A 24,331-nucleotide genomic window follows, 5' to 3' on the forward strand; every position below is an offset into this window, starting at 1 on the left:
CAGCTCATAGTGGTGAGGAGGAATGAAAGTCCCCTCAAAGTATCTGCTTTATATACATTATTTACTCAATGGGCTGCACGTGATTGGCTAATTCCAGAATTCTCCTGTAGGCCAATCAGGTTGTGGATTCACTTCCATCTGGAGCTGGATTGGGTGGCTCCTGCAGACCAATCATACTGCAGCATTGTTCTAGGACCAATCAGACTGCTGCATTCTGAATCCTATTGCTCTAGGACCAATCAGACTGCTGCATTTTGGATCCTATTGTTCTAGGACCAATCAGACTGCTGCAGTTTGGATCCTATTCAACTCAGTACATAACAGCAAGTTCCATGCTAGCGATCATTAGGAATGGGGTTTAAAATATGGTAGCAAGGAACTGGAAAAGCGAAAAGACTCCTACAATAATTGAATGGTAGGTCCAAATGAAAGAATATTTACAGTTGGCCATGATGACAGGGAGGATCAGAGGATACCCGACACAGAAGGTACATAAAGAATGGGAAACATTTAAAGATTACTTGAAAAATTACTGTGACGACAAAAATCTCCTGGCAGACCTTTGACTGATTCTTGTAAGACGAATGTGATAAATAATCATGTACCTTGGATAAGAATTAGGAAAACAAAATAACAGTATGATGCTGTGTGTAAAACAATCAAAATAAGTGATAGTACAATGGGTTTAATCGGAAGTCAACTTTATTTTCTGTTAATTTTCTTTCTTTTCTTCTTTCTTCTTTTTTCTGTTCTGTAAAGTAGTAACAGATAAAAGCAATGATTGGTGATGTATATACTGTATACTAGTGTATAGTTGTGTGTTGTTGTATTCTTTAGTATATTATGGTGTGATGTGGGATGATGTGTAATTTAATGCTGTCTGCCAAATAAAGCTAAATAAATAAAAAAAGGAAAGAGGTTTAAAATAAAATTGCCAATATCATCATACAGATCTGTTGTGGGACCATGTTTGGACTGCTGTGAACAGTTCTGGTCGCCTCCGCTCGGAAAGGATAATGTGGAGTCAGAAATGGACAACCAAAATTTTCAAGGGAGTAGAGCAGTTGACTTGTGAAGAAAGTTTGCTGTGTTTGAGACTTCTTAGCATAGCTGTCAACTTACAGATTTGAAAATAAGGGACCAGCAGCCTCGAAAATAAGGGATCAGCAGCCAAAATAAGGGATTTTCAGAACACAGGTATGTTCAGCTTCTGAGCCCCTCCGAGCCAAAGGCAGAAAGCCCAGCCAGCAGCCCAACGAAGCCTCAAGCGGTGGTTCCCACAGCGCAGCAACCCGGCAAAGGGGATGCAGCAAGGAAAACCACCGTCACCTCTCCGCTGGGAAGCGCTGAACAAAGGCGAGTCCCCAGGCAACGCGGCCGATTTGATCGGCACAAGGCATGCAAGCTCCACCCCCCAGTCGTTCTTAGACTCCTTATTGGGTGAGCAACGCAGCCAAGCAACACAGTTGGAGCCTCCCTCCTCCCTGGCCGGCAGGGAGGGAGGGAGAGGAGCTGCTTCCTTTGAAACCCGGGAAATTTAAGGGACATCATCAATAAGGAACAGCAGCAGGACACAGGGCTGGGATAAGGGACTTTCCCGCCAAATAAGGGACGGTTGACAGCTATTCTTCTTAGTTAGAAAAAAGGCAAGTACTGTAAGACGTGAACTGGGCATGGAGAAAGCAGAAAAATGGTTTTCTTCCTCTCTCATAACGCTGGAACATTGATGCCAATCAATGCAAAAGGCAAGGGCATCAACCAGAATAAACAGGAATAAGCAGCAGTAAAATGTGAATTCCGTCTCCCCCGGCACTTTTTGAAAGGCCTTCCTTGCCATTTGCCTCCTCCAACTGGCAACTGGGGTAGACTGCTGCTGCACCAGGAGGCTCTGTGCTTAGCTGCCCACAGCTAACATCACGAGCAAGGCCTGGAACTCACCAACAGCAGCAGCAGCGCTTGTGTTCGCCGGCACTCATTGCACACGGCCCCTCCATTTAACCTTTGTACCACGGAGACGCCCACGGCACAGTGGTTTAAATTTTTAATTCTAATTAATCGGGCCCCAGAGCCATGGTGTGTCAAACAAGCTGGTTGATCGGGTGTGTTTTTTTAATCGTAAGTTTGCAGCTGCAACCACACAGGGAGAGGAGCAGGCAAGGGGAGGGGGGCGAAATCCGTACACATCATCTCGCTCTTGTGATTATTTTTAGCCTTAAGCGGAGAGGAAAGGAGAAATAATATGTGCGGAGATCGGGAATCTACAGAATGTATTTCTGAATCCAGCCACTCCTTCCCCCAAGAGACAGAAAAGGACGGGGAAGAGAGGGCCAGATCCTGAATGTGGAGTGGAGCCAAGACAGGCAAAAGGAATACCTAGGTGAACACACCTTATTTTGTTCCGCTGAGCTGCTAGCTTAAGGTTACCAGACGTCCCCATTTCCCGGGGACAGTCCTGGGACTTACAAATCAGTCCCCATAAAAAATCCATTGAAGTTGAAAAATGCAGGATAGTGCGCACCCGGGAAACGATCTATTTCAGCTTCAGCCTTCTGGAAGAAGGTACAGGGTTATAAAGACTAGGACTAGCCGCCTGAGAAACAGTTTCTATCCAAATGCGATTTTGGTTTTAAACGCAGTATAAGGAGTCTCTAGGGATGCAGGTGGCACTGTGGGTTAAACCACTGAGTCTAGGACTTGCTGATCAGAAGGTCGGCGGTTCGAATCCCCGCAATGGGGTGAGCTCCCGTTGCTCGGTCCCTGCTCCTGCCAACCTAGCAGTTCGAAAGCAAGTCAAAGTGCAAGTAGATAAATAGGTACCACTCTGGCGGGAAGGTAAACAGCGTTTCCGTGCACTGCTCTGGTTCGCCAGAAGCAGCTTAGTCATGCTGGCCACATGACCCGGAAGCTGTACGCCGGCTCCCTCGGCCAATAAAGCGAGATGAGCGCCGCAACCCCAGAGTCGGCCACGACTGGACCTAACGGACAGGGTTCCCTTTACCTTTACCTTTTTATTGGAGTATATTGTATTTAAAAATGGGGTATCAGAGTTTTTAGGGGGCTAACCAGGCTGGGATAGCAGGCTTGTTGGTTTCTGAATGTCTTACGTAGATTTTTCAATTCCGTTGTTCTGTATGAGACAATGACAATAAAGATTATCGTATCGTAAGTGTCCCCAGATTCATTGGAAAAAATCTGGTAACCTTATGCTAGCTTGCTCAACGTGCATAACAATGTGAGAAGAGCCCTTCTGCTGGATCAGGCCAACGGGGGCTCATCCTGCCCTGTTCTCAAAGTGGCCCGTCAGATGCCCCCATTGGAAAGCTGCAAAAGCAGGGCCTGAGTGCAGCAGAACTGTGGTTTCTGGCAAATGGCAGCTCAGACCCGTTACTGCTTTGAGGGGCAGCTGGGGCTCGTTCATCTTGGAAGGAGAGGGGAAACTCTGGTCCCAAACCTCTGCTGCTTTGCAGGATATCTTTGGGAGAAGAAATGACTCAGGAGTAAACCCTACACAAATCTGGAGCGGAGTCCCTAAGGCTGTTGGACGGCGCCTTGTCCGCCTCCTTCCGGCAACTCCTGCAGCCAAGCTGGTACCAAACGTCTTGTTCTGCTTTCCTTTGGACCACACTTCAAAACGACCTTGACAGATTAGAGAACTGGGCCAAAACAAACAAGATGAATTTTAACAGGGAGAAATGTAGAGTATTGCACTTGGGCAAAAAAAATGAGAGGCACAAATACAAGATGGGGGACACCTGGCTTGAGAGCAGTACATGTGAAAAGGATCTAGGAGTCTTGGTTGACCACAAACTTGACATGAGCCAACAGTGTGACACGGCAGCTAAAAAAGCCAATGCAATTCTGGGCTGCATCAATAGGAGTATAGCATCTAGATCAAGGGAAGTAATAGTGCCACTGTATTCTGCTCTGGTCAGACCTCACCTGGAGTACTGTGTCCAGTTCTGGGCACCACAGTTCAAGAAGGACACTGACAAACTGGAACGTGTCCAGAGGAGGGCAACCAAAATGGTCAAAGGCCTGGAAACGATGCCTTATGAGGAACGGCTAAGGGAGCTGGGCATGTTTAGCCTGGAGAAGAGGAGGTTAAGGGGTGATATGATAGCCATGTTCAAATATATAAAAGGATGTCACATAGAGGAGGGAGAAAGGTTGTTTTCTGCTGCTCCAGAGAAGCGGACACGGAGCAATGGCTCCAAACTACAAGAAAGAAGATTCCACCTAAACATTAGGAAGAACTTCCTGACAGTAAGAGCTGTTTGACAGTGGAATTTGCTGCCAAGGAGTGTGGTGGAGTCTCCTTCTTTGGAGGTCTTTAAGCAGAGGCTTGACAACCATATGTCAGGAGTGCTCTGATGGTGTTTCCTGCTTGGCAGGGGGTTGGACTCGATGGCCCTTGTGGTCTCTTCCAACTCTATGATTCTATGATTCTACCTCAGCGAGGCCGAGAGGGGGGTCTTGTCGTCTGGGCAGCCCAGGACCTCCAGACAAACTGCCTAGGCTTGGACCCCGTGGCGGTCACTTTGGTGCTTCGAACACAGCAAAAACAACACAATAGGCAGCCGTTGCATGTTATGGGTCTCTACACCCACAGCAGGCAATGTGATTCTCCAGGGGTATGACTTCATTGCCAGAGGGGCACACCTTTGTCTCTCGAGAACGACGGGTGGCAACAACCACTGCCTCCAGATGCGCAGATCAGAAGGAGCTACAAAGGGTAAGATTCCCACCAGGTATGCTCAGGAGTTTGCTAACACAGCTGTTGCAGATTTAGCTGTGGTTAGGGACGTGGGTGGTTCTGTGGGTTAAACAACAGAGCCTAGGACTTGCTGATCAGAAGGTCGGGGGTTCAAATCCCCGTGACTGGATGAGCTCCCGTTGCTCAGTCCCTGCTCCTGCCAACCTAGCAGTTCAAAAGCACGTCAAAGTGCAAGTAGATAAATAGGTACCACTCCGGCGGGAAGGTAAACGCCGTTTCCGTGCGCTGCTCTGGTTCGCCAGAAGCGGCTTAGTCCTGCTGGCCACAGGACCCGGAAGCTGTACGCCGGCTCCTTCGGTCAATAAAGTGAGATGAGCACCGCAACCCCAGAGTCGGCCACGACTGGACCTAATGGTCAGAGGTCCCTTTACCTTTACCTAGTGGCTCGACAAAGGTCTTGGAACCCGGAGTCTTGAAAGGGGTACAGGGTTTGTCCTCAAAGGACAGGAAACCACGCCCAAAAGCTGTAAGGGTTGACACTGTTTCCTTGGAGAAGGGAGCTGGACCACGTCCAGAGGCCGTGTGTGCCGACATCGATTCCTCAGAGAGGAACGAGGCTAGGGTTCGAGTCCCAACAAAGCCAGGTGTGAGACTTCCTGATAGTCAGAAGGGTTATGATGCCAAGACTAGTCAGAAGTGCAAGATGGTGAGGCCCAAGGCCAATCCAGTTGCAGGTAGTTCCAAGGGTGGAACGGGTGATACAACAACAACAATCTTTATTACGGTCCAGAGACCCAACTGCAGGAATCCAGCTGCAGGAAACTTGGGCAACTGACAACATAGTTCTCGACGGTTACCACGCCTATGAAATCAAGGCCTCTAAACCGCTCGGAAGGGGACGACCGAGGGGTGGGGCCTAGTAACTCTGGTTTCCACTCAATTGGCGTCACAGGTTTCTGAGCGCTCAGTTTTCGAGCAGCTGGCACTGGGGATCACTTTGCATCTGGAATCCAAGAGTATCATTCATGTTTCAGCTTATATCCCACCATATACAGTGCAAACACAGATCGAGAGCACATGGCGTAAATTCCATAGTTTCCTTTATTCCCTACAAATTAAGTACCCCGGATCGCCATTTTACCTAATGGGGGATATGATAATAATTATAATAATAATTTATTATTTGTACCCCGCCCATCTGGCTGGGTTTCCCCAGCCACTCTTGGCGGCTTCCACAGAAACCAAAAATACACTAAAATGTCACACATTAAAAACTTCCCTGAACAGGGCTGCCTTCAGATGTCTTCTGAATGTCAGGTAGTTGTTTATTGCTTTGACATCTGATGGGAGGGCGTTCCACAGGGCGGGCGCCACTACCGAAAAGGCCCTCTGCCTGGTTCCCTGTAGCTTTGCTTCTCGCAGTGAGGGAACCACCAGAAGGCCCTCGGCACTGGACCTCAGTGTCCGGGTAGAATAATGGGGGTGGAGACGCTCCTTCAGGTATACTGGGCCGAGGCCGTTTAGGGCTTTAAAGGTCAACACCATCACTTTGAATTGTGCTCGGAAACGTACTGGGAGCCAATGTAGGTCTTTCAAGACCGGTGTTATGTGGTCTCGGCGGCCGCCCCCAGTCACCAGTCTAGCTGCTGCATTCTGGATTAGTTGTAGTTTCCGGGTCACCTTCAAAGGTAGCCCCACATAGAGTGCATTGCAGTAGTCCAAGCGGGAGATAACTAGAGCATGCACCACTCTGGCGAGACAGTCCGCGGGAAGGTAGGGTCTCATCCTGCGTACCAGGTGGAGTTGGTAGATGGCTGCCCTGGATACAGAATTGACCTGCACCTCCATGGACAGCTGTCCAAAATGACTCCCAGGCTGCGCACCAGAATAGGCTCAAATGATGATACAGAGGTATAATGTGTGTAGGGAGGGAGAGGGAGGGAGGAAGAAGATGGCCATTGTGATCAGTAGTCACTGATCTGTCCATGAGCCTAAGAGCATCCGAAGAACCTGGATCAGGCCAAAGGGAACCCATTCTGCCCTCACAGTGGCCAATCACATGCCCCAAAGGGAAACCCGCAAACTGAGCATGACATCAACTCTCCCCACTGGTGTTCAGAAGCATGCTCCTTTTGGCAGAGCATGACGGCAGACATCAATATTGCACCGCTGGAAATGACTGGAAGAATAAGAAAGGACTCCCTTTGGGGGGAAAACATTGTCCAGGCCCATAAAAAACATTATTCAACATTATTAATAGATAATATGTAAAACGTGCAGGGAAGCAGGTGGCGCTGTGGGTTAAACCACAGAGCCTAGGGCTTGCCGATCGGAAGGTCAGCGGTTCGAATCCCCGCGATGGGGTGAGCTTCCGTTGCTCGGTCCCTGCTCCTGCCAACCTAGCAGTCCGAAAGCACATCAAAGTGCAAGTAGATAAATAGATACCACTCCGGTGGGAAGGTAAACGGCGTTTCCATGCACTGCTCTGGTTCGCCAGAAGCAGCTTAGTCTTGCTGGCCACATGACCCGGAAGCTGTACGCCGGCTCCCGGCAATAAAGCGAGATGAGCGCCACAACCCCATGGTTGTCCATGACTGGACCTAACGGTCAGGGGTCCCTTTACCTTTAAGCAAGGAAATATTAAAAGAATCAATTGAATAATTATTAAACTAAAACAACACAACAAGATGGAAGAAGTAAAATAATAATATTATTGAGATCACACATGGGAATGGGGGGTATAGGGGAATTTATAAAAAAATTCTAATATAATATTTCTAATTGCGTTGCATTTATATACAATGGTACCTCAGGTTAAGTACGTAATTCGTTCCGGAGGTCCGTACTTAACCTGAAACTGTTCTTAACCTGAAGCACCACTTTAGCTAATGGGGCCTCCCGCTGCCGCCGCGCTGCCGGAGCACGATTTTTGTTCTCATCCTGAAGCAAAGTTCTTAACCTGAAGCACTATTTCTGGGTTAGCAGAGTCTGTAACCTGAAGCGTATGTAACCCGATGTACCACTGTATACCTAAGAGGCCACAGCCAGCAGATATAGTGGCCGCTGAGAACCGTATTCTGCGCAAACCTCCTGCAAAGAGGTTTGCAACACATCTCATAAGAAGTTTTTTTGGGAGAAAGCAGCCATTGCCACCCTGTCCATTTCCGATTTCTCCGACTCAGGGATAAAATAAAACGGTGGGGAAAGGATCTCCACCTCACCCATTGCATCCACCATAGCTGTCAAGTGTCCCTTATTTGAAGGGACAGTCCCTTATTCCAGCGCCATGTCCCGCTGCTGTCCCTTATTGATGGATGTCCCTTAAATGATGTCCCTTAAATTTCAAAGGAAGCAGCTCCTCTCCCTCCTTCTCTGCCGGCCAGGGAGGAGGGAGGCTCCAACTGTGTTGCTTGGCTGTCTTGCTCACCCAATAGGAAGTCTAAGAATGACTGGGGGGTGGAGCTTGCATGCCTTGTGTGTGGCTAGTTAATGCAAGCTGAGGGGGTTTTTGAATGCTGGACGCCATTTTGTTGCACGTGCTGCTGCAAACTTTGCAGTGCAAAGCCAGGCCGGGGAGCCATCTTAAGTTGAGGCTGCGTAGGCCTTGTGGTGCATGTGATTCAGATTCTATTCAGTTGAACCTCTGGTTACAAAGTTGGTTGGACAGTGTTCTCGAAGGTACCCAGCATGAGTTTGACCAGACTGGAGGAGGACAGGAAGACTGGAGTGCCTGGAACAGGTGAGGCTGCAGGTCCCTTATTTTGGCTGCTGGTCCCTTATTTTCAAGGCTGCTGGTCCCTTATTTTCAAATCTGTAAGTTGACAGCTATGGCATCCACACTTCTCATTCTTTCCTCTCTGCACCCTCACCATTTCCTGAACAAGGACAGTTTGCAGACACGAGGAATGAAACAGGTTCCCCCCCTCCTTCCCGGTTCCCTGTGCTTGGCGCCATCTGGGCGCCTGCGGCCCACTCACCAGCTGGAACAGGCATGACAGGAGGAGAGGCTTCAAGCAACCCCAAGGGAAAAAGAAAAAGAGAGGGGCAGGGATCCAAAGTATTCTACGTACCTCATTTGGGCTTAAATCATGGCCCATCTACTACAACAGGCTTCCTCAACCTTTACCTTCCCGCCAGAGCGGTACCTATTTATCTACTTGCACTTTGACGTGCTTTTGAACTGCTAGGTTGGCAGGAGTAGGGACCGAGCAACGGGAGCTCACCCCGTCATTGCGGGGATTCAAACTGCTGACCTTCCGATCGGCAAGCCCTAGGCTCTGTGGTTTAACCCACAGCACCACCCAAGGAAGCCTGTACTATGAAATAAAAAATTTAAGGTCTTATATATATAATAAATGTTCATAAATGTACCAACCAACCAAGCGCATACATAGATGTGTGGACCACAGGTCTGGAGCAGCACAGGAGGACCGCCCTGAAACCATTTTCACTTCCAAACTGACCAAATGATTTCTCTGCAAGGAGGGAGGAAGTGGGGGAGCCTCCCAGTTGTCTTTTTGCTCATAAATCCTGTCTTAAGGGTATGTCTGTGTGGGAATAGGGTGAGCCTGTGACCTGGCTCAGGAACGAAGTATTTGTCATTACAAAAGACTAGCCAGGCTCCCCAGGGTATCCAATCAAGTGAGCATTAACAGGTAACCTGCCAGACAGGAGGTAAACAACGCACTCAGATTTCTGTTGTAGACCGCCCTTTCTGTGATGTGTGGTGTAGGTATGAAGTGTCTGGGGATGGTGTTGGACTCCAGGGCAGGGAATTTAAAATGTCTATATAAGGGCGGACACACCTTGGTTCGGGGTCCTCCTCCTTCTCCTGCGTGTGAGGGGAGCACCCTGTTGCAACAGTTCAATAAAGATCAGGCTTACTAGCTGCTTTGCTTCTCATATTCTCTGGTTGGCCTCTGTTATTTTCTCCGACCAATGGAGAACCTGCAAAGGACTCTCTAAGGGCTCTTGTGTCCCCCATAAGGGAAGAAGGGCAGATTTCCGTTTATTACAACAACCCTGCGAAGCAGGACTCGCCAGCTAAATCACAGCTCGGGAGCCCAGGAGAGCCTGCAAGCACAGGGCTCAGAGCAGAGACGACTCTCCAGTTGCAATTGGGATCCTCCCATAAAGAACGTTGATCGACGAATAATTGATGCTTTTGAATTCTGGTGCTGGAGGAGACTCTTGAGATTCCCATGGACTGCAAGAAGATCAAACCTCTCCATTCTGAAGGAAATCAGCCCTGAGAGCTCACTGGAAGGACAGATCCTGAAGCTGAGGCTCCACGACTATGGCCACCTCATGAGAAGAGAAGACTCCCTGGAAAAGACCCTGATGTTGGGAAAGATGGAGGGCACAAGGAGAAGGGGACGACAGAGGACGAGATGGTGGGACAGTGTTCTCGAAGCTACCAGCATGAGTTTGACCAAACTGCGGGAGGCAGTGGAAGACAGGAGTGCCTGGTGTGCTCTGGTCCAGGGGGTCACGAAGAGGCGGACACGACTAAACGACTAAACAACAACAAAATGCCTGGCAGCAAGGATGGTTGGCATCCAGCAACACCTAGGGGGTCACATTGGTTAAGAGCGTCAGGCTAGAGCTGGTGGGACACAGATTCGAATCCCCGCTCATCCAAGAAGTTGGCTCGGGACAGTTCTCTCTCTCTCAGCCCTACCTTTCCCCAGAGGGTCGTCGTGAGATTTTGCCGAGGTCAAACAGCGCACGGCGGTGGCGAGGATCATCTGCAGGCCTACCTCGCAAGGGCAGTTGTTGTGTTCAAAGAAAATTGCTTGGGCCTTCCTCCAATAGCATGGGGAATCTTTGGCCTCCCAGATGTTGCTGGCCTACAGTCCCCATCAGCCAATGGCCAGGGGTGATGGAACAACGTCCAAAAGGGCACATAAGTTTAGCAGATTTCAGCTGAGCGTTAGGTCAAGTTTGTTTGGGCAGGCTGGACCCTCTCTCCTTTGCAGTAGGAGGCTGACTGGCCCTCTGTTCAGGGACAGAGTCACAGATCCCACATGCAGCAGGGAGGCGGACCGGACCGCCTCTGAGATTGTTCCCGATGCTAACAAAATAAAATAAATAAAAAGCCTACATCTTAAGCTGGAGCCTCTGGGTCTCTGCCCTAACCTGTACAGTGGTAGCTCAGGTTACAGACGCTTCAAGTAACAGACGCTTCAGGTTACAGACTCTGCTAACCGAGAAATAGTACCTCGGATTAAGAACTTTGCTTCGGGATGAGAACAGAAATTGCGTGGCAGCAGCCCCATTAGCTAAAGTGGTACAGTGGTACCTTGGGTTACATACGTTTCAGGTTACATATGCTTCAGGTTACAGACTTCGCTAACCCAGAAATATTACCTCAGGTTAAGAACTTTGCTTCAGGATAAGAACAGAAATTGCGTGGCAGCAGCGGGAGGCCCCATTAGCTAAAGTGGTACAGTGGTACCTCGGGTTACATACGCTTCAGGTTACAGATGCTTCAGGTTGCAGACTCCACTAACCCAAAAATAGTACCTTGGGTTCAGAACTTTGCTTCAGGATGAGAACAGAAATCGCGTGGCAGCAGCGGGAGGCCCCATTAGCTAAAGTGGTGCTTCAGGTTAAGAACAGTTTCAGGTTCAGAACGGACCTCCGGAACGAATTAAGTTCTTAACCCGAGGTACCACTATATTCTAATAATTTTGATGATTGCGTTACTGAACCTTGTTCGATTGGGTATGATTTTGCTTTGACAGTGGTACCTTGGGTTACAGACGCTTCAGGTTACATACGCTTCAGGTTACAGACTCCGCTAACCCAGAAATAGTACCTTGGATTCAGAACTTTGCTTCAGGATGAGAACAGAAATCGCGTGGCAGCACCGGGAGGCCCCATTAGCTAAAGTGGTGCTTCAGGTTAAGAACAGTTTCAGGTTCAGAACGGACCTCCGGAACCAATTAAGTTCTTAACCCGAGGTACCACTGTACTGCACTTAGCCCTCCCTGACATTTTTAAATGCTCCAAAGTCGAGATAGGGCGGGAGAGAAAGTGAAGCAGCAACGAGGAAAAAGCCACGAACCGTGCAGAGGATTTTACTAGAGGGGAAATTATTCATACTTCTCCTTGCCCCAAGTCCCCCCAATGCCTGCGGAACTGAGCCACGTTCAGCCCACCACGTAGCGTGGCGCCCTGTCCTCAGCAGAACCAACTCCAGGCCCAGGCAGGCAGCCCACAGCTAAGATACTGGTCCCTTTTCAAGCGTCTCCACAGGACAGATTGGGAGGTCCGTAGTTTGTGCCGCCAGGACCCGGCTCTCCTCAGCCCCGGCTGGGTCAGGAAGAGCGATGAAAATGAGCCAGTGCGGCGGAACAGTTAAGAGCATAGGACGAAGGTCTGGGTTCGAATCCCCGCTCAGCCACAAAGCTCCCTGAACAACTGCCTCTCAGCCTTAACTGACCTCGCAGGGTTGTTTTGAGGGTGGAATGGGGACGAAGGAGGGTACCATGGGACCACCTTGAGCTCCTTGGAGGAAAAGGTGGTTTGGAGACGCAACAAACAAATAAATCCAGTAAGCGCTTGAATCGATCTGGTTTGCACTATCCGAAACGGTCTGTGAACTCTTCCTTTGAAAGCTGCATTTCTCCTAAATTTGGGAACACTGTTTTCCAGCCGTGCAGCATTTAGAAAATAATAATAAAACAACAACAACAACAATATAACGCATCTGTTGGGGGAAACGCACCTGAACATGGAGATGTCAGTGAAGCTAACAATCCAAATTCATTTTTAAAATTTGTGTTGTGTATAGTATAGTATATATTATTTGCATTTATGATTTTGTACGTAATGTTGGCTTAACACTCAAATCAGTTACTCTGCATGCTGATGTTGAGTAAATTCAAGTTTTAGTGTTTTATAGCTCCTATTCTGGAAAAGCGACGTTTGTCGTTCTGATTGTTGAAAAATTAATTTAAAAAATAAAAAAATGTGTTAAGGAGAAACCACTTGCCGGAAATGGATGCACTGGTCAAAACGGCATGTTAAAAAATGTGTTCGTTAGGAGAAATCCACTCTAGGATGCTGATGAATTTTCATGAGGATTCTTTAAAAATAAAAAATGAAATCTTTTAAATCTCAAACTGCTGCAAAATGAGGAGAATAAATGGAGAGTCAAAACTAACAGATTCTTCCATCCCTAGTTAGGGATGGTGGCAGGATTAGGCCAGGACTGCACCTTTCCTCTCTCCTGAATAATTATTAATAATAATAATAATAATAATAATAATAATAATAATAATAATTATTTATTTGTACCCCACCCATCTGGTTGGGCTTCCTCAGCCACTCTGGGCGGCTTCCAACAAAGATAAAAAATACATTAAAATGTCACACATAAAAAACTTCCCTAAACAGGAATGTTCTTAAATTCCTCCTGAAAGCCAATAGCGAGGGAGGGCGCCACACCTCACGAGGGAGGGCATTCCCCAAATGAGAAAAACCCACCAAAAAAAGCCTTGCCATGGGTCAATGCCAACTGGGCAGCAGCCAACTGGACCCCATCATCATCTCTGCCTATCATGGGGCCTGAGACGGTGGATACAGGGAAAATATTTGGGTCCCAAGCCATTTAGAACTTCATACACTGGTACGAATGCCTTGAACTGGCAGATACCGTATTTTTCGCTCCATAAGACGCACTTTTTTCTTCCTAAAAAGTAAGGGGAAATGTCTGTGTGTCTTATGGAGCGAGTGTGTGGTCCCTGGCGCCGAATTGCCCAGGGGCAGAAAGCAGATCAGGCTTTTTTTTTAATGAAAGAGGGAAGTGGGTGTTGAAACAAAGCCACTAATTGGCAAGCGATCAGGGAGGGAGATAAGGGACACTAGCCATAAAGGAGGCTGCCTGGGAGAGGGGAGGTAAAGACAGCAAACTTGCAAGGAGAGGAGAGGAGACTAAATCAATGAGGAGAGAAATTAGAAGAAAAGGAGGAGCAAAAAACTGCTCCAGCTAAGGAAGAGACACCAAGGCAAACAGGAGGGAAGGGAGTGTTGAAAGGAAACAGTTGATCGGCAAGCGATCGGGAGGTGGATAAGGGAGGCTAGCGAAAAAGGAGGCTGCCTAGGAGGGGGGAGGTAAAAGCCCATGGATCCTCAGGATTTTTACATTGGGTCACCCCAAATTCACCATCAGATCACATAGCATGTCCATGGCTACAGCCTGCACCAAAAAAACCACGCACTCGCTGTTTCCTGAGGCTGCAATGGTGCAAAAACGTGGTTACAAAGCATGGATCCACATGGATCCTCAGGATTTTTGCACTGGGCTACCCCAAACTCACCATCAAATCACATGTCTGTGGCCACAGCGTGAACCACAAAAATCATACATCCACTGTTTTGTTCAGAATATTTTTTTCTTCTTGTTTTCCTCCTCTAAAAACTAGGTGCGTCTTACGGTCAGGTGCGTCTTATGGAGCGAAAAATACGGTAACACAAGGCATGGTCTCCCACCAGGCTACCCTTCTCACCAACCATGTTCTGCAAAGGCCCAGCATCCTGTTCTCACAGTGGCCAAATACCCCTAAGAACCTAGGAATCCAGATTATAATAATTGTTATAATAATAATTTTATTTGTATCCCGCCCTCCCTAGCCAAAACAGGGCTCAGAGCGGCTAACAACAGGTAAAAATAGCAGTGTACATAAAATCGCACAGTCAATTAATTAAAATACATTCTAGAATCAGTTCAGAATCAAATTAATGGCAACCATTGGGCTAGAGTTCTATGAGGATTACCAAAGGACTGTGCCTTGGCCAAAGGCCTGGCGGAACAGCTCTGTCTTGCAGGCCCTGTGGAAAGATGTCAAGTCCTGCAGGGCCCTAGTCTTGTGACAGAGCATTGCACCAGATCGGGGCCACAGCCGAAAAGGCCCTGGCTGTGGTTGAGGCCAGCCTAACCTCCCTGTGGCCCGGGACCTCCAAGATGTTTTTGTTTGAAGACTGTAAGGTCCTCCGAGGGACATACCAGGAGAGGTGGTCCCGTAGGTACGAGGGTCCTAGGCCGTATAGGGCTTTAAAGGTTAAAACCAGCACCTTAAACTTGATCCTGCACTCCAACGGGAGCCAGTGCAGCTGGTATAGCACCGGGTGAATGTGATCTCGCAGCGAGGACCCCGCAAGGAGTCTCGCTGTGGCATTCTGCACCCGCTGGAGTTTCTGGGTCAGTCTCAAGGGCAGCCCCATGTAGAGCGAGTTACAATAATCCAGTCTGGAGGTGACCGTCGCATGGATCACAGTGGCTAGGTCAGGGCGAGAGAGATAAGGGGCCAACTGCTTAGCTTGGCAGAGATGAAAAAATGCCACCTTTGCTATAGCTGCAATCTGCGCCTCCATGGAAAGGGAAGTGTCGAAGATTACACCCAAACTCTTAACGGACGGTGCTGGCACTAATTGCACCCCCGCAAGAGATGGGAGTTGCCCCCTCAATCTCATATTGTCCCGTCCCAGCCAAAGGACCTCTGTCTTCGAAGGATTTAACCTCAACCGGCTCCCACGTAACCATCCAGCCACAGCTTCCAAGCATCTGATCAGTGTGTCTGGGGCCGAGTCAGGATGGCCATCCATCAAGAGATAGAGTTGGGTGTCGTCAGCATACTGATGGCAGCCCAGCCCAAAACTGCGGACAAGCTGGGCGAGGGGGCGCATAAAGATGTTGAAAAGCATCGGGGAGAGTATCGCACCCTGAGGCACTCCACACACCAAGGAGTGCCGGGATGACAATTCCCCCCCAAGCGCCACCCTCTGTCCCCGACCAGAGAGAAACGAGCGCAGCCATTGGAGGACTGTGCCCTGGATCCCCACGTATCCGAGCTCAAGGGCCATTCTCCCCTCCTGTGGTTTCCGGAGACTGGTATTCAGAAGCATGGCTGACTCCAACTGTGCACTGAAGACAGCCTTCAAGGGCAGCCCCACGCAGAGCATTGCAGTAGTCTAAGCAGGACGTCCTTAGAGCAGGGGTCCCCAAACTAAAGTCCGTGGGCCAGATAAAGCCCGAGGGACTCGTTTATCCGGCTGGCGGCAACCCCCGCCGCCCGCTCTTACTGGTGCTGCGCTGCACGGCTGCCCACTTCCGGGTCGGAGGAGCACCGGAAATAGCTTGTGCACATGCGCAAGCGTTATTTGCGCATGCGCAAGTGTTATTTCCGGTGCACACCCGGGTCGGAGGAGGCCCGTGCACATGCGCACAAGCTATTTCCGGTGCTCCTCCGACCCGGAAGTGTGCCAAGAGAAATGCCAGTTCGTTTCATACGAGATTCAGTTCCCACGAGATTGGCCTAGGATTTAAATATGTAAGGATAGGAATTACGATGTTTAAAGCCAGAATAGAAGGAATGAAAGATGTTAAGTGATCAAGATAATTTTTCTTTGAGAAGATAGATTTTGGAAAACTGTTAAAATGATATATAATGAAATTCAACCAGGGGGATTTTTTATTTACAGTATTTTTATTTTTTAGAAGCCTCTGAAATAGAGGACACTTATAGATGTTTTAACTGCGAGTCTTTTAGTTCTTATGCTCTTACAGTTGTTTCAACTGCATGTTTTTATTTGTTTTTAGTTTTTATCTGTTTTAATTATCAGTTTTTATCCATCTACTATCCGTGTTTAATCTTGTATTTTATTCAGATGTTTTATCCTATGCTTGTTTCTTTGTCCTTATTTGCTCCAACATTTATCAGCTTAAAAAATCCTAACTGCTATTTTATTTATATGTTTGTTTGTTTTTTATCCTGGTCTGTGACCGTAATAAAGTTCATTACCCAACCAGGGGGATTTGAGGAAGTCACTTAACAATGTTACCAAGATTGGTTTAATTAGAATTAGGATGTTTGTTTGTTTGTTTGTTTGTTTTAAAAAAATTTTTTTGGAAAATTTAATTTTAAAAATTGGAAAAAAAGAAGGAGAAATGCCAGTTCATTTCGGGGCCCAATTCAAAGTTCTCACAGTAGTATTTAAAGCCCTGAATGACTCAGGCCCCAAATTCCCAAGGAGATCGCCTCCTTCCCTACAGACCCCCTTGGATGCTAAGCTCGGATTGTAAATTGTTTTAGGCTGTTTTTGATTTTGCGTTTTAATTGCTCGGACCTTAGGGTGGAGGCAGGAAATAAAAATATATCCTTGTTGCAGCGGGTTGGGCTAGATGGCCCATGGGTTCCCACCCAGCTCTACACTTCTGTGATCCTATGACCATCATCGTCTCTGCCCCTGACCCTGTAGCCATCCCTCTGGCACAGCACAGACGGAAAGCTCTTTTGGGGAGAGGCTCACGCTCCTTGCTTAAGTCGCTTTGCAAAAACACCCTACGAATGTTGTTGTTTTTTTAATGCATATAGTTCTGGATGGATTATGTGGATTAAATGCCTATAAGGCGAGATTCTCTGAAGCTGCTGTGCGCATGGATAACTCCTCTTTATCTCTCTCTCACACACACACAGAGACACATGCCGTTTCTCAGAAACCACCAAGACATATACTCCACAGGGTTGCTTTGCAAGAGACTCTCCTGATGTTGCCACATGAAGTTCCCATCATCCCTGGCCAGCTGTTTGTGGCTCTTGGAAACTGGAGAGCAGCAAACACCTGGAAGATGTTATCAAGTCTGCCTCTGAACAAGGGTCAATCGCCTTTTCAGCCCTCATTTGCAATTTTAAAACCTGGATTATTTGTCTCTGATCACTAGCCTTTTCAAGCAATGTTTGTTTAGAAATGCAGGTGGCTAAGGCTGGTGAGAACATTGCATACTCCTGTAGGGAGTGTGTGTGTTTTTTTACATATCACTTTGGAAGACAGGCGAACTAATGCCAATGTACTAGAAGAAGCAAAGATCACAAGTGTTGAAGCAATGATTCTTCAGCATCAACCTCGTTGGACTGGCCATGTTGTCCGGATGCCTGATTATCATCTGCCAAAGCAACTACTCTATTCCAAACTTAAAAATGGAAAGCGTAATGCTGGTGGTCAACAAAAGAGGTTCAAAGACTCTCTCAAGGCAAATCTTAAAAAATGTACAGTGGTACCTCAGGTTAAGTACTTAATTCGTTCTGGAGGTCCGTTCTTAACCTGAAACTGTTCTTAACCTGAAGCACCACTTTAGCTAATGGGGCCTCCTGCTGCTGCCGTGCCGCTGGAGCACGATTTCTGTTCTTATCCTGAACCTATGTACCCACTGTGGAAGGACATGTGGATCCAGAATTGGCCTCCACAGTCACTTATGGATTCACTGTTAAGACCGTGTTCATGGAAGACAATCTTACTAGGCTATGCGGGATCGCCAAAGAAGAAGAAGAAAAAGAAGTGTGTGTTTTAATACAATTACCGTAATTTTTGCTCTTTAAGACTCACTTTTCCCCTCCTAAAAAGTAAGGGGAAATGTGTGTGCGTCTTATGGAGCGAATGCAGGCTGCGCAGCTATCCCAGAAGCCAGAACAGCAAGAGAGATTGCTGCTTTCACTGCGCAGCGATCCCTCTTGCTGTTCTGGCTTCTGAGATTCAGAATATTTTTTTTCTTGTTTTCCTCCTCCAAAAACTAGGTGCGTCTTATGGTTTGGTGCGTCTTATAGAGCTAAAAATACGGTGCCTGTTTACGCAGAATGCAATCGACTCTATAGAATGTAGAGCCTAAGCCCATAAAAAATGCCTTTTGGAGCACTCTACTGGCCCATCTCGTTCTCACAATGGCCAACCAGATGCCCCCACAAGGAGGACCTGAGCACAACATTAACTCTCCCCTCTTGCTGTGTCCAGCAACTGGTCATCCAAAGCATCTCTGCCTCCAACTGTGGAGCCACAGCAGAGCCATCAATGACCTTGTCTTCCACAAATTCATTGGATCCTGAGAAAGCAGAGAGATGGGGTTCCTGCAGAGCTCTGGATGTTTTTGGAACCCGACTCCCAGCAGCCAGCTTGGCCAACGTCCAGTAAGATGGAGAGTTATAGACCATCAACATTGGGGGGGGGGTGTCAAAGGTTCCCCATCCCTGACATAGGGGATGGAGATACTGGCAGACCTACATTTTTGGGGTACCCTGAAGCTTAAACGATCATGGCAACCCCCATGCAACCAGCAACAAGGTCTGTGTGACTACTGTTATCCTCTTTGGTGGGTTTGCTCCACAACACATTGCCACTTTTTTTATTTAAAAAAAAAATAGCTACCACATCTCAGATTTTGATTAAAATTGTTGTACTGGATTATCTCACATGCCAAAACCACTGGAGTCAATAAAAATTCCCTCTGCCTTGTAGTTTTTGAGGTCTGCTCAGTTGGTAGAGAAGGAGAACTCAAGGGTTTGAGCAAAATATTCCTGCATTGCTGAAAGTTGGACTAGATGACCCTCGTGGTCCCTTCCATGCTTCTATGAGGGTGTAATTTAGGGAAATGTCATATATGTGCATGATGCATTTTTTAAAAGCAATTTTTTAAAGCCGTGTGGGGCCCTCAACCTTAAGCTTCTTTAGTTTCATAGAAGGTTTGCCCCTGGATGAAGAAGACTCTATGTTTCTTCTTCAGTAGGATCCTCTCAGGGCTCCCAGTGAGGTCGCAGAATCAAACAATTGCGTTCCCCACACAGCTTGAGACATCATCATCATCATCATACAGTGGTGCCTTGGTTCTCAAACATCGAAAACCCGGAAGTAAGTGTTCCAGTTTTCGAGTGTTTTTCGGAAGCCGAACATCCAATACGGCCGTCGGCTATTGTTTTCAAGGCTCCTGCACCAGTCAGAAGCTGCACCTTGGTTTTCGAACATAGAATAGAAGAATAGAATATCATTTATTACAGCCATAGGCCCATACAGGTAAAAACAACACATAAATAACAGTTTGTGCCGTAAGGAGGGGGGAAAAAACAAAAAAAAAAACGATCGGTTTTCGAACATTTTGGAAGTCAAACAGACTTCCAGAATGGATTAAGTTTGGTGCTTTTGTTTTTGCTATTTATTCTGCATTTTTGTTTTTGAGGCTTTTTCAGTTAAATTGTTTTTGTGACTGTGCGGAACCCAGTACAGCTACTGATTGATTGATTGATTGTGTGACTGCGGAAATGGATAAAAGCCCCCCATCCAAACAATGACTAACATCAGTGCAGGTAAGAATTTTTTTTTTTTTAATCTACAATACTGTCTTATTTATTTTACAGTAGAGTACATTGATTATTGCTTTCATTTTATGGAGCAATGGTCTCGTTCAGTAGTAAAATTCATGTCAAATTGCTGTTTTAAGGGTTGTTTTTAAAAGCCTGGAACGGATTCATCTGCTTTGCATTACTTTCTATGGGAAAGCGCGCCTTGGTTTTGGAACGCTTTGGTTTTGGAACAGACTTCCGGAACGGATTAAGTTGGAGAACCAAGGGACCACCGTAATAATGTTGAGAACCCCCAACCAGTGGCTGTCTAGCCTCCCACCTGATGAAGACCTCTCACGAGCGAGAGACCACCCACCCCACTGGGTCACCGGCTCCATCATCAAACTCCTCCTGCCAAAGTCGTTCCTCCCCGTGGCCAGCCAAAGCCACCATTGAGTCATTCCTTCCAAACACGCAACCAAAATCTACCCTCCTGACTCTTGAGCCCATTAGACATTCTCGTGGGCAACAGAGAACAGGAGGCATTCTCTTTCCACCAAACGGCATGTTCCAATCTTCCCTCCACATACAATGCCACCTAAACAATTCTGTGTTTCCTCCCAGGAGGGAAGGAGAAGGGGGTTGAGTTCAGTGGCAAGGCACCTGTTGGCTTTGCGGGTCCAACTCTCAACATCACCAGGCAGGGCTCCCTTTGAAACCCCACAGGGATGCTGTTGGCCAAGCTACCGTATTTTTTGCTCTATAAGACTCACTTTTTCCCTCCTAAAAAGTAAGGGGAAATGTGTGTGCGTCTTATGGAGCGAATGCAGGCTGCTCAGCTATCCCAGAAGCCAGAACAGCAAGAGGGATTGCTGCTTTCACTGCGCAGCGATCCCTCTTGCAGTTCTGGCTTCTGAGATTCAGAATTTTTTTTCCCTTGTTTTCCTCCTCCAAAAACTAGGTGCGTCTTGTGGTCTGGTGCGTCTTATAGAGCGGAAAATATGGTAGATGGGCCAATGGGCTGACTCAGTACAAAGCAGCTCCCAATTTTTTAGGGTTTCTGCTGCATCATGAGGACTGGAAGCTTACATTATTATTAAGGGAAGAACCACCAGGTTTTTTGCATATAAAAGGTCCCAGTTTCGATCCCAAGCATCTCCAGGTAGGGCTGGAATAAGACCCCTGCCCAGGCATCCTGGAGAGCTGCTGCCACTCATTGTAAGGTAAAGGTAAAGGGACCCTGACCATTAGGTCCAGTCGTGACCGACTCTGGGGTTGCAGCGCTCATCTCGCTTTATTGGCCGAGGGAGCCGGCGTACAGCTTCCGGGTCATGTGGCCAGCAGGACTAAGCCCCTTCTGGCGAACCAGAGCAGCACACGGAAACACTGTTTACCTTCCCGCCGGAGCGGTACCTATTTATCTACTTGCACTTTGTGCTTTCGAACTGCTAGGTTGGCAGGAGCTGGGACCGAGCAATGGGAGCTCACCCCATCATTGCGGGGATTCGAACCGCCAACCTTCTGATCGGCAAGCCCTAGGCTCTGTGGTTTAACCCACAGCGCCACCCGCGTCCCACCAGTCATTGTAGATAGTGCTAATATGGATGGGCCCACATAAGAACAGAAGAAGGCCCTGCTGGATCAGGCCAACCTAGACTAATAATAATAATAATAATTTTTATTTATACCCCGCCCTCCCCAGCCAAGGCCGGGCTCAGGGCGGCTAACAAGCAATAGTAAAAACAACTTAAAAACAAAATTAAAATACAACATTAAAATATTAAAATGTAGCCTTATCGCAGGAGGAGAAAGGAAAAGAAAAAAGAGGGGGAGGGAATCAAATTGGCTCCAAGCCAAAGGCCAGGCGGAACAACTCTGTCCTACAGGCCCTGCGGAAAGAAATCAGATCCTGCAGGGCCCTGGTCTCATGAGACAGAGCGTTCCACCAGCCGGGGCCAGTGTTGAAAAGGCCCTGGCTCTGGCTGAAGCTAATCTGACTTCCTTAGGGCCCGGGACCTCTAGGGTGTTGCTATTTATGGACCTTGAGGCTCTCACGACTAGTATCCTGTTCTCACAATGGCCAGTGCAAAATCCACAAGATTTGACCACAAGACCTCACTCCTTTCCTGTGGTTTCCGGAAACCCTTCCAGTCCGACTTAAGCCCGCCGCAAAGCGCGTCACGCAAAAATTGGCCACAGGCAGGTGCAGGCGCAAGACCGCGTGCCTCTTGAAAGTAACACACAAACCAACAAGGTGATTCAGTCTCGCCCCTGGAAAGTTTGGGGCGGGGAACCTGCCGCTTTGCAGAGGTTGCCGCTGGTCTGCGATTCCCCCCAGCCCCCCCCCCAGCCTCCCCATGGGATAGTCAAGGGTCAGGGGTGATTCCAACCGTGCTTGGAGGGTCCACCTGAGATAAGGGCCAGCTTCGGCCCACAGGCCTTCAACTATCTGCAACAAAACATTGCCCTTCCGTACATCGCAAGGCAGCAACAGGCCAGGATTCGCCACTGACTGTGCTGTCCACACGTAGCCCCATCGCAATGCCTTTTTTGGGGGGGGGGATATTTGTTTTCAAGCACATATAACACACACACACACACACACACACACACAGAGCCCACCCCTCTCTCATACACACTATGGGTTTGCATCTGCCAGTGTCCCATGAAATGTTAAAGACACCCAAGACCTTTCGTCTGGAAGTTTAAATGCTGGGAAGCAATTCCAGGCAGCTTTTAGGGTCTAGCCTCAGAGATAGCGGTCAAGAGCCATTTTGGTTAGCATAGCATGCATATATATATATATATATATATATATATAGTCATGTCCCCCACCCCAGTGTTCCTGTCAAAAGCCCTTTTTCCCAGAAAATGAAAAGGGAGTAGAGGAAAGAGGGGGGTGGAGGTGGGGGAAGTCCCTGAAGGGTAGAAACACACCATAAATGATATGAAAATGGGCTTTTTTTTAGGACGGGGTGGTGGTGCTGGTGGTGGGTGAGGTTTGGATGGAGGGTGTGGGAAGAGAAATGGGGAGGTGTCTGGGAATGGGGTCTGGAAAGAACAGGAGGAAAGGAAGAGAAAATGCACAGAGGAGGAGATAGGGGGGAGAGAAGCCATATAGGCTCCAAGGCTCCTGAATGAGCACCTCCCCACCCCCACCCCCAGTTTAACCTGCAAGGAGGTGGGTCACACAGGTGTCCAGGCAAGACAAGGTGAGAGGATGGCAGCACCAGCCTTGAAGCTCGGGCTAGCGGTGGGCCTGGGAACAGAGTGAGATGCTCTTGGAGGCTGATCTGGTGATGGGTTAAGGGGAGGGAAATTGGGGGGGGGATGGTGAAAGGGACGGAGGGGGCTAATGGAGCAGAATGAGAAAGAGAAAGCCTGCAGGGGGGTGGCGGCATTAAAGAGCAGATGGAATAAAACACAACTATATAAGGGGTTTATAGAGCAGCAAAAAAAATAGGGGGGGGGGGAGAGAAACAGGCTTGATGTGGAGAGCCAAGGGTGAGACGATGAGCAAAACGCTTCCCGCCCCCGCTTCACCCGCCCGCCCAGATAGAATGAAGATTATTATTTTAAGGGAGGGAGGTGTAAAAGAATGGATGGAGGGAAATATTGCATGCAGGGTGGGAGAAAGTGATCGGATGGATGAAAATGACAGGATGGAGAATGTAGTGGGGGGGGTGGAGAGATTGGTAGAAAGGGAAGAAAAGGTTGAGCAGGATGGATTAGGCGGGGGGGGGGGAATAGGGTGCGCGAGGGAGAGGAGCGGAGAGGAAAGGCGAGCGGGGAACAGAAGGAGAGAGAGAAAAGGATGGATTAAAAACACAAGGGCGCACCTTTGTGCATGCCAGTGTACCGGTCCTTCAGCACCGTCAGCTCGTAGATCTGTCCGAACTGCTCGAAGAGGGGCTTGAGGTCCTTCTCCTCGAGGTTCCGGGGGATTTGCCCCACAAAGAGCTTGATAGCATCTAGGTCCTTCATGCCCTCGGGCTCGGAGCTGCTGCCGCCGCCGCTGCCGCTGCTCATGGGGGAGGCGCGGGGCGGTTGCTGGGATTGCGCCTTCCGCCTGGGCTCGCTCGCCGGCAGTCTGGCCATCCCCCGAGCCCCCAGCGCGGGCTGCGCAGTGGAGGATGCTGCGAGAAGGAAGAAGGCGGCGCGCAAGATGCCACTGGAGGGGGGAAAGGATGCTGCCGAGCGCAGCATCAGGACCACAAAAAGCAGCTGCTGGGCAGCGACACCGCCTGGCCGTTCCGGGGAAGTGCACGGGGGCTTTCGGGGAGCTTGAAATCGGGGTGCTGCTGGCAGCGGGATTGGGAGCTTGGAAGTGTGGCACGGGGGGGGGAGGAGGACGGGGGGGTTATGTCCCAAACTAGACAGGGATGCAAAGGCAAATATTATTAACCCAACGAACCGGGAAGGGGAGGGCAAGAAGGATGCAACAAGGTGTTTGGTGAATTTGAAGAACCGCTTTGTTGCATTAAACAAAGGATGCAATTCAGCCAGG

General features: G+C 48.5%; 1 protein-coding gene across 2 annotated transcripts in view; it reads right to left on the bottom strand.

Moving 5' to 3' along the window:
- CELF5 (CUGBP Elav-like family member 5) overlaps positions 1–23,998 on the bottom strand; it is a 79,404-nt gene extending 55,406 nt beyond the window's left edge. For both annotated transcript variants that reach the window (XM_083594691.1, XM_083594690.1), the window contains exon 1: positions 23,664–23,998. In XM_083594691.1, the coding sequence (XP_083450817.1) occupies positions 23,664–23,922 (259 nt within the window). In that variant the 5' untranslated portion in view covers positions 23,923–23,998. The remainder of the gene's footprint in view (positions 1–23,663) is intronic.
- Between the last annotated feature and the right edge of the window lie 333 nt (positions 23,999–24,331).

Source organism: Podarcis filfolensis, assembly GCF_964270895.1.
Source record: "Podarcis filfolensis genome assembly, chromosome: 18".
Classification (NCBI taxonomy): Eukaryota; Metazoa; Chordata; class Lepidosauria; order Squamata; family Lacertidae; genus Podarcis; species Podarcis filfolensis.